Source organism: Dysidea avara, chromosome 3 (genome assembly GCF_963678975.1).
Source record: "Dysidea avara chromosome 3, odDysAvar1.4, whole genome shotgun sequence".
NCBI classification, from domain to species: domain Eukaryota; kingdom Metazoa; phylum Porifera; class Demospongiae; order Dictyoceratida; family Dysideidae; genus Dysidea; species Dysidea avara.
Window position 1 is genome coordinate 17,805,968 of NC_089274.1, and position 10,631 is coordinate 17,816,598.

The 10,631-nt window shown below is 37.0% G+C and overlaps 1 protein-coding gene across 2 annotated transcripts; it reads right to left on the reverse strand.

Moving 5' to 3' along the window:
- Window positions 1-5,151: 5,151 nt before the first annotated feature.
- LOC136249852 (gamma-2-syntrophin-like) lies at window positions 5,152-10,625 on the reverse strand. 2 transcript variants are annotated; one of them, XM_066041978.1, is made up of 17 exons: window positions 10,549-10,625; window positions 10,267-10,392; window positions 10,162-10,218; window positions 10,036-10,093; window positions 7,272-7,357; window positions 7,158-7,218; window positions 7,039-7,109; window positions 6,842-6,948; window positions 6,656-6,785; window positions 6,559-6,600; window positions 6,392-6,508; window positions 6,277-6,348; window positions 5,935-6,007; window positions 5,812-5,885; window positions 5,669-5,761; window positions 5,405-5,509; window positions 5,152-5,351 (listed from the first exon to the last, which is right to left on the reverse strand). In XM_066041978.1, exons 1-17 carry the CDS (start codon window positions 10,558-10,560, stop codon window positions 5,235-5,237), a joined length of 1,401 nt encoding a protein of 466 aa, XP_065898050.1. In that variant the 5' UTR covers window positions 10,561-10,625; the 3' UTR covers window positions 5,152-5,234. The 2 variants fall into 2 exon arrangements, with proteins under 2 accessions (XP_065898050.1, XP_065898049.1); XM_066041977.1 differs by having other exon boundaries at window positions 6,842-6,957.
- Between the last annotated feature and the right edge of the window lie 6 nt (window positions 10,626-10,631).

Genomic DNA, 10,631 nt, shown 5'->3' on the forward strand with positions numbered 1-10,631 from the left:
GTTCTTCGAACAACACCATTATCTACACCAATGTCTTCATATGTGGCCAAGGACTTTTAGTACAAGTAAATTTGCATTCAACTTAGCTAATTTCAAATGACAATAGGTTTAATGTGTTGTTAAGCTCATGTTAGCTACTTTAGCTTCGTGCAGTAAGATGACAAACTTTTAAAGCCTGTGAACATGCTGTACCACCTGGCATAATAATATGTAAAATGTATGGTATATACTATTTGTATGGATCACAAATAATAAAATTAGGTCTGGTATCTAGCTATATCATCTTTTAAGGCTGCTTAGCAAGGTTAGTATATTAATGATGTTAAAAACTTAGTCTTGTAAGGTTCTAAAAGCATTCTTATAGTATTACGGGTTTCTTTTTTAAAAATTGTAGAGACTCTCTTCCATAACAGACAAGCTAAGTGATAAATACAGGAATTTTAAAATTATATTTACGAATTTAGCTACAGAAGAAATATCTGTTACTTTTGATATCACATCCTTACTGATTAGCATTGGACAGCTACATAATCATTATAAAACATGCCAGTCTGGAATGCTATTGACTGTTATGACCCAAACTAAATGCAAGCAAGAAAGTTAGTTAAAATGATGGTTTCAATATAGTTGTGAAACAAAAGTGGTGGCCAAGAAATGGCTATTGTTATTGCCAAGTATCAATAAATAAATGTAACAATATTGTGACTTGTCATGATTGATGACAACTAACATACTAACATTAATAATAATAATAATAATAATAATAATTATTGTCGTTTTTGGCTGCCAAATTTGCATGGCACCTTTTTGACAGCTTGGCTGCCTTGATTGACAGTAGATATAAATTTATCATACACAACACATGTATACATATGTTCCCAAGCTGGCTTATACAAACTGCAGTACATTACTTTAGTAATATTCAATTTGCTGCTGCTCTGCAACAAGATTTGCTGAATGCTATATTAGAGAATAACTGCCCTAATAGAGTCAACATCTCCCTGTGTGTGTACATAATGTACTGTACAATAGATGAATGGTCTATTTGAGTGTGCTTGAATGGTAGGAAAGTTTTGGAGATTACTATCTGCTTGCTGCTATAAGCTGTTGACAAAATAAAGGACATTCAAACCATCCATTAATAATTATTAATGGTCCATCCTATTCACTCACTCACCTAAACTCTGACATGAACATGTATAAAAGTGTCTGCAAGTGAAAGAAACAAAATTTCATATTGCTGAATCAAAAAACTAGTACATTTAACTGCTTTGGTCATAGTACGTAAACAATAACATATACTAAGAACATTATGACAACCTCTATACAAGTGACAAATGTGTTCATATGTTGCAGCTGAATTATGTGCAGCCTCAATTAAATTCCAAAAATGTTTTTGTCTCAGAATCTTATACCAGATTAGTATATCAACTGATTCACCAACAATGGGTTCATGCGCATAGTTTGATTAATGTGAAGCTAGCTAACCACCATGGCTCTAGGTGTGTTTAAGCATCAACATTGATGTGATCCTATACTGTATATCTGATTAGCCAGTTACTGCATATGTGAATTATGGTATGAGGAAACTTTGAGTGTCAATGTCTTTGAATAATCTAAAGCAATACACTTTTGGTCACATACGGCTTCAACCCTTTTAGAAAGGTTAACAAATTATTTCATGTTTTGTTCATCCCTTTAGCATTACAGAAAATTAGCTTGACCAAAAGGTAATTCAAAAAAAGTTAATGAGGAATGCATGTAAAATGAGATAAGACTTTGTACATGCATATACCTATAATCCACCCAATGTTCTCCAACAGCAACATGGCATGCTACGGAATGAATATGCACATGCAGATGTGTGTGTGTACGTGCGTGCGCATGCGTGTGTGTGTGTAGAGGCAGCATAGCCAAGTAGTTAGGGCATCAGCCTGGTATTTAAAAGGTTTCTGGTTTGATTCCCAGTTACACCAAAGGGGAACTGGTGGCCTGGTGTCAACTGGGGAAGCAGCCCACCCAGCTGTAACATCGATGCGTACTTGGTGTGAACTGGGGGAAGCAAATGCCAACTGTCCATGTCTCACATAGTGAATGAAGGTCCAGGTGGGACTTCAGGTGTCCAAGCCTTCACCTGTGAGACATGGTACAGCCTCCTGTGAGCTACTAGTCCTGCCCCAGAAGGATTTTTCTGCACTGGCTCCTAGCAACTGAATAGCACACAGGTGTCCCAGTGCTGGCTCACTGGGTAGGTGTGACTGTGCTAACACGATAGCTGAAGGCTTTGCTTTTGTGTGTGTGTGTGTGTGTGTGTGTGTGTGTGTGTGTGTGTGTGTGTGTGTGTGTGTGTGTGTGTGTGTGTGTGTGTGTGTGTGTGTGTGTGTGTGTGTGTGTGTGTGTGTGTGTGTGTGTGTGAGAGTGAGTGAGTGAGTGAGTGAGTGAGTGAGTGAGTGAGTGAGTGAGTGAGTGAGTGAGTGAGTGAGTGAGTGAGTGAGTGAGTGAGTGAGTGAGTGTGCATGTGTGTGTGTGTGTGTGTTTAATAATGCTCTCAATTGGTATAGTTTAGCCCAGGATTGCTTAAACTAGAAGGTTCTGGAGTTACTAGAGATCCTACTATGGTCACTGCTTGTGCACTGGTCGTGGCTATGCATAGAAGGACTATTAATTGCTCTAGAATTTAAATGCACTATTGTAAGTAGCTACCATGCTGGTCAACCTTGGCTCATCCACCAAAACAGTCTGAGTTCTACTGTGGATTTGGCAGAATTTTTTACCATAAAAGTGACCTCACCAGCACCAAAAATACTGTTGTTAAAGTTAACTACTTCAGTTCTTTGGATCCTGGATCCTGCCATTGTCTCACAAACTCACAACATGCTGAAAAGATGAAAAGATGCACCAAGAGGAGTTTCAAACAACCTTCATTGAAATACTTAGAATTTGATTCCTCTCAGAACTTCTATGTAGCAATTTATGCATCAATCCATCATTATGTGGTATGTATACCCTATACGTGTCAAACAAACATCGATTGCTAACTGTATTAGTAAGGTTAGGTAATCCTAAGGTTGCAGCACAGGTTGTTGTCAGACCTGGTCAATAACAACAATAACAATATAGTTTAGTGATTCCGATGTGGGTGGGAGTGAGTATAGGCAATATTGGCTACTCTTAGAAAAGATCACTTAATATCTGCAATTTAGCTAATTACCAAGTGAAAAGCCTGCGTGACTCACTGTGACTTCAATAATCAGCTCATTTATGATAGCTAAAAGAGTGGAGATCCGATGTGGGAAGGAAGGATAACAAAGGAGTGGCCACCATAATGAACAGGATATCCTAACATAGGAAGGTGTTAAGTACAAAATCAGCTTTTGTAATGTTGTAGAAAGTGTAGCTATTGCAGACACAAGGAAAGATCACTTCTAGCACTTCAAGATTTCTTATGAAAAAATCTTTTTGACAGATTAACAAATTATGATTCCTCAAATTACTCAGTTAATCTTAGAATCACAATAATATTATAGCAAATCTATTAAAAGGAAAGGTATGAATTTTCCATATCACAGTATGTAATGTTTCCTTGCATATTTTAATGGCCTTATATAGCTAGTAAGGTATTACACTTATGCTAATATAACATTGTGATTGGCCTCATTGCTAAGAGGGTCAAATTGGCAAGGTTTTTCCTATATTATACCATGCATGAATCATGGTTTTTGCCTACCAAGTCATATTCTCAAGGTGTATTTGAAGTCACTCTGTCATGTTTGTGTTAGCAGCACTTGTGCTCCTGGGAATAATCTGTCTTCCTGAAGGAGTCAACGCCACCAAGAAGGTAACATCGATAATATATAAACTTGCTCTGAACATAACATTTAACCCTATACTTGTATTGTCATCCATTAGGTATGTATAAAGCACACCATCTTACCCTACTATCAACTGATTACCCCTGTGTGGCTTCAGCAGTATGCTACCATCCTTGGACCATATGATGTTCTTCCTCAGTACCTGGAACTTCAGAATGGTACTGGAGTTAGCTGGCAACAAGCTCTAGAAGTTCAATTGGTACCTCCTGATGTCTTAACAGCCAATAGCAGTGTCACTGTTACAATCACTATTGCCATGGAGACTGAACTGGCAGACAGGACAGATCATGATTTCACATTTGGCATAAGTGATAACACATCTTATATTGGATTTATTCAGTTTGACAAGGACAATTACATAGATTATTCACCATGTCGACGACATGAGGGAGATAAGCTTAATAGACTTCTTCGAAATAGGATAGAAGATAATGCTCCCCTAGTAAATTCAAGGACTCTTTCTAGTGAGACCACACTGTGAATCATACCAGCTGAACAATGGGGATCCTGCCACACAGAACACGATGAGGGATACACTAAGATATCTAATTATGAACGTAGTCTAGACCTCAGTAATGGTTTTTTCCTTGAGATGTACCGTCATGAGGCTGATGAAATATATCACATTAAGTACATTGCAACTGATGTTGAACTGGATTAACAATATATAATACATGCATATTATATACATTATGCAGTGACCATTTTGCAACTTACACTATAATACATAGGTTAGGAATGTCATTGTACATGTACATTATGCTGATACATTCATTAAATTTTGATGTCAGATGTGTAACTATGTAAGTCAAGGCTCAGTCTAGCTCCTTTTGATCTTAAGAGACAATAAATTTAAAGCCTAAAGAATATCCATCACTTGGAAGATCCGTTTCCATCCATCATGGCACTTGGCTTGAAAGAAGGACCAAGAATTTTGATCAAAACGCAGCTGGTATGATTTTGTTTTTCAAAATATGAACAACATTAAGCCTTGAATCATTTTAAAGGCTTACAACTGATTTGCAACATGGCTCTTGGTGGAGTTTAAATAATGCAATGCATTCCATGCATGTTCTAACATTTTCATGCATGTCCTAACATTTTCATTTGTTATCTGTGTCTGTCCATAATACTTTAAACTCCACCAAGAGCCATGTAGCAAATCAGTTGATAATGGTGTGTGCATTTATCATGCCTTATATAGTTTGGATAGTGGTTTGTATGTACTTCAAAACCTCACTTGTCCTGTCTACTGGTTGAATAAGTATGGGACCCTAGCTTATGAGTAAAGCATGTAATGAGAAAACAATAGTATATCTGCATACATGCAGTAAATAAAGTAAAATACAGTATAGAAAATAGTTATTTAGAGATAAGACCAGTTTGCACTATGAAAGCCATATCAATATCTGCCACTTTAGCAGCTAAGAATGCCTGTATTGTACATATTGCTATGTTAAGATCCTCCAGTTCAACAACCTGTGAATATACATTGTAAGGTATGTAGTATAGCTACTAGTTACCCTAGCTACCTCTTGTGTTGGCATCCCTGCATCAGCAAACTCCATTGTCAATTTCTTGTTACCATCATCACTGGTGTTTCTCAGTTTTTGAAAGGTTTTGTGCCAAACAATGACCTGGAAAGAGTTATATACTCTATTAGAATGTATAGCTCTTTAAAGCACTATTGATAACCTGACTGCTCTATTAGAAATGTTTTAGTGCAACAACTTCCATCTTTCACTTCACTGTCACATATAGTACGTACACTGTACACTGTATAGCTACACTCTCACATTGTCATTTGGTCTTTGGATCAACAACCCATGATCATAGTCAACAATGAAATTGACATTTTGCCCTTTCCATGATGCTTGAAACCTTGCACTCTGAGATAGGCTTGTTAACACACATGAGCACACAATGGTGATTTCCTTACCTGTTGTTGCTTTGCAGTTAAAGCAGTTGCACATTGGATGCTGTTAGTCCATGTTACAATATCATCATGACGTTCTGCATTGTGTACATATGCTAACTTTTTCACCATGTACTGTCTTCTTACCAAATGAAATAATATGAGAATCACCAATCCCTGCTATCAGCTTAACACACTCAGGTCGTACAGTCTGTGCAGCCTACAAGACAACATACACTATAATACTTTAGGCACTAGAGCCTATTGTGCTTTTGATTTTGTTATTATCTTTGTCTTGCTCTGCTAATAATTTTTTATTTAGTAATAGTATGGAATTATTTTATCAACACTCAGTCATGTCAAATAGATACTTGGTTGATCTATTAGCTATACTTATTGTTCTATTAGAGTTGTTTGGTCTGCTCCTGTGATATGAATTAAGGAATGGATTTATTATAGTTTGGCATACAAAATGCTTTCAGTGAATACCTGTAGTAATTCAGTTGATATCTCAGTGAGTGCATATGACCTCTCTGGTCTCATCCATTCACTGACTGTGAGCTGTAAGATATTGTCACATATTGTAATGGTGTGTGCTACATACCGGTACTGTTGAAAACATTTCGATATGAGATCGTCTAAGTACAAGGAATTTCCTTTTCCAATTGCTCCACTGAGGATTAGCTGATAGTTGCTCTTGTACAAACCCCATGTGAATTATCTGTGATCATAATAAATTCCAGAATAGCACATTTACTCAAGTTACTTTACCTTTTCTTCACATTCAATCATACGACTGTTTTGAGCTTCCACCTTCATAAGTTTCCAAACGTTAACACAGCTACTATAGATAGTGTGTAGTTATTACCTCTTGTTGGTTTAGTAGTGAAATATTATTGTAAATGGAATCATACCACTCTTGCCTGTCTTCTTCTGACCCATCAAAATATAGCACAACACTTTGTCCATCCGCACTAACAACTTCAAAAGCATTTTGCCTGTATATATGGGATGTGGCCAAGTTAGGAATAATGCTAATATTAAATTATAGTACCTTTGCTCATTAGTTCCTGCTTTATACTTAGTTATTGATGCTGTTGTTAGTGGAATTTCATCATGGACAACCCACTCTGTATGGTTCTCCATATTAAGTGGTTTAATCTCTACACTCTGCAAACATATAGCTATTACAAGTGATGTACATACTTATGTGTATCTGCATGCTTATAAACAGTTTGAGCTACCACTCACATTTTTATCATCGCCATCATCATTGCCATCATCTTTACCACTGTCACCATCATCTGGCTCATCACGATCTTCTATATATTGAGGTGTTACTAGCTACCACACTTTCAGGACATACGTACTTATCTTTCTTTTTGCCAAATGTAATGTGATGTATTTCCCTCCATCGTGAATCATACCAGCCTGCCAAAAACACACAAATCATGGATCCATAAAGAAGTATATTGAACACATACCGCTTCTTGATGTGTCTTGCCTTGAAGTGATTTTCCATTCACAGATAAAATTAAATCATTTTCAAAGATCATTTTGGAATTGTCAGCTGCAATTAATATGCATTCAACTGAATGATGGTGTAGCTATATGAGTGTACCACAGTGAAACTTTGTTAGCCATCCATGGGACCAGTGATATAGGTGGCCCTATTACCATAAACCTCCGCAGCCTTAAAACAAAATGGCCTTACTACTTGTTGTAACAGAAATCTACAATTGACATAAACACTATGACTATAATAGCAGAGTTTAATTTATCACAGTAAATATACCAATTATTCTGGTGCATAATGACTTGAAAAAGCATGTTGGAATAATAGGTATAGACTTTTTTCGTAGTTAAATTATACACTTAGAAGTATATAACAACTTTTGCAATGATACGTTGAATGCCAACTCAGCTGGTCTCTATTGGGCAACATTGTATTAGTTTTACCAGTTTGGTCCTGCCGTATGTGACCACTGGATAATTAACAAAAAAAATATACTAAAACAGAAAATGCATCTAGACTTTCTGAACAACTTGCTCTCTATAACAAGGTGGACTCATTATTGAGGTGGCCACTAAGTAGGCCTGTGCTGGTTAATCATGCCAATTTGAATGTGCCCTGTTCCATGATAGATTCTGCATTCTGGAAACCTAAAGTTTCAATTTCTTAATGTTTCAAGTAGTGTGTAAAATCCAAAGGGGTTTCCTGAAACTCCTGGAAACCCCCCGGTACGCCCCTGAATTTAGGCAAGTAGTGTTAACATCAGAAAGAATTGAAGGTACAAAAGAGAAAGTACTTACTCTAATAGAACACAAGGGACAAATACACAGATAAACGAACATGCATTCAGTTGGCATGCCCATACCTGCCCTATACCAATCAAATGTGTTAGCTACTATTATAATTTTCCAACAGTGAATATGCATTGCTGTGAAGCAGAACCAGGAAGCTATGAACTTACTATAGCTATGCACAAAAAAAAGTATGCATCAAAAAGAAAACAGGTGGGATTCAGACTTGCAACCTATGCTGCAGTAACTGCAACAGCTTCAGGGAGGTGCCATACCAGCTGAATTGTTTGTCCTGTGGTTTGCAATGTAATGCAGCTGAAGTTTTCTCTATATCATGGCCTTCAACATGTTGTAGCAGACAAAGGAAAGTACGTAGACACTCACAATAAACTTTTTGAGATAGCCAGATGATGAGTATTTCATGTTGCATGTAAATCATGTTGATAGGTGCATAGACTGGTGAGTATAAGCATCATCAATATCTAACATTTGAAAAAGATGTTATGACAAGGTGCATTGAGAAGAAAAAAACTGTGATGGGCAGGAATATGAATTCAGGACCTTTGGGTTAACAGTTCTATGCACTAATACTAGGGTTGTTTGTTCATGGTTTAGGCATGCAGGGATGTAGCTCAAGTTTTCCTCAACACCAAAGCCTTCAATGCTCGACGAATGACAGCGGTTAGAAACTTCATTGAAAAGTGATATAATTCTTAGATGATGAGTGCTTTGTTTGACTCAGCAACTGCTTCGATACATGCATCAGCTTGTGAGGTAATTGTCTGATGTCAAAGGAATGTAGACAGACAGATAGCTTTTTAGCTTTATAGAAATGTTTGAATGATTTATTCTTTTAACATAGTGATTTCAATATAGCGACACAGACTGGTGTGTCTATTTTATAAGACTGGACCAGTTGGACTGAAAATTGCAGTTTTAAAGTCTATTATATGGATTGGATTTACAACTAACCAGAAATATCTATAATTAAATGGAGTTAGGTACAATATTTTACTAAATATATGACTTGCCGTGCTATATAGACAGTGAGATAGTTATAAAGCATCACTAGCGATGGTGTTTTCTCCCACTGACAAGATCTAATAATCTAATAGAGCAGTCAACTACTGTCACATCTTATAATCTCCTCTCCTCCCTTTAAGGTAAGACCAATGACACATGCCTTATTACATTCTCAAGAGATCGCCAATGACCTGGCACTCTCATACTCTATCCAATTATAAATGAGAAATCTGGAATTATCTTACATATTGCATCTTTTCATTATATTAGTATTAATGACTTGTCACAGTGACTAAAATCATAATCAAAATACTTTGGTGCTGCTAGCTCCTTAGCAAAAAAGTAAGGGTATGGCCATTTCAATACGTAAACTGCTGGTTACGTCAGATGATTGTTCTCCAATTCAAATAAAAGCATTGCTTTGCCAAGGCAATTTGTGTGCTAATGGCATTGGCATGCATTAATTGGCTAGCACCGAATTCTAGCACTAGAAAAATGATATTGGACCTGTATTTCACCAGACTCTTACTTTTTTGCGATGGGGTCCAGACTAGACCAAGACATGATGGCTTTGACAATGACTGGCAGACTGAGTAGCTATGACAACTATTTGGAGCAATGGACTGTCAGATATTTGATCATGTTGCTGTGTAAAAAACATTTTGTGCTCCTGTTGAGACTACTGTTGTCTACTGTCATTTTGGAAGAAAAAAATTTAATGTCATATTTTCACAAATATTTATTGAAATGCTAAAATGTCTGGGACTCTCATATTTGGGGTTTTGCGACTGTATGCTGTTATATAGCCTTACTCTGCCATGGTACTAAATGCATTACACTGAATAAAAAAATGTTGTTTGACCCAGAAAATTAAAGAGCCCTGTACATTGCAGCAAACCTGCACAGAGTTTTGTAACTAACCAGGAGATCCTTTCACTATCCTGCAAACATTCACTGGACTCTTCACGTCTACACCACCCTATAGGTACATGTGATAACACACAAAAGTATTTAGAAGTCAGTGTAGCTAGACCGCTGGAAACTTACTGCCACATGGACTCCAACAATTTCATCTTGTCCTTTTTGCAACAGGACTCTTCTTTCCTAAAAAGACAAGGAAAAACTGGAGTCATTTTGCTTATTTCTCAATACCTGTTCTATCTCAACATCTTCCCCAAGTCCCAGTTGTACATTCCTCTTGAGAATTTGCAAGACATCGTCATTCAGCGCTGCTTGTATCTCCTCTTTGGCTTCCAAGAATAGTAGTCCAACTTTATTCTGTAAAAGCAATCAGTATGATGATCACGATCATGTCCCAGCTCCGCCCCTCAAGCACCGGTCTCAACTGACTACGATAATCGCGTAGCTGCCGGTTATATATATTACTATGTGTGTGTAATGTATGTAGCTAAACTATTTATGTAGTACTCTTACGTGGAATGGCATTAGAACGGTTGTTTATCCAACATCAGCTATATCCTATTTTTTTCGAGCGAAATACTGGGCGTGACTACGTT

What these genes read in the sequence shown, in the direction of transcription:
- LOC136249852 (XM_066041977.1), bottom strand. An exon ending in AAGATGTTGAGATAGAACAG is followed by an intron (nt 10,219 to 10,266) that starts GTATTGAGAAAT and finishes TTGTCTTTTTAG; the next exon opens with GAAAGAAGAGTCCTGTTGCA. An exon ending in GCAGGAACTAATGAGCAAAG is followed by an intron (nt 6,786 to 6,841) that starts GTACTATAATTT and finishes CCATATATACAG; the next exon opens with GCAAAATGCTTTTGAAGTTG.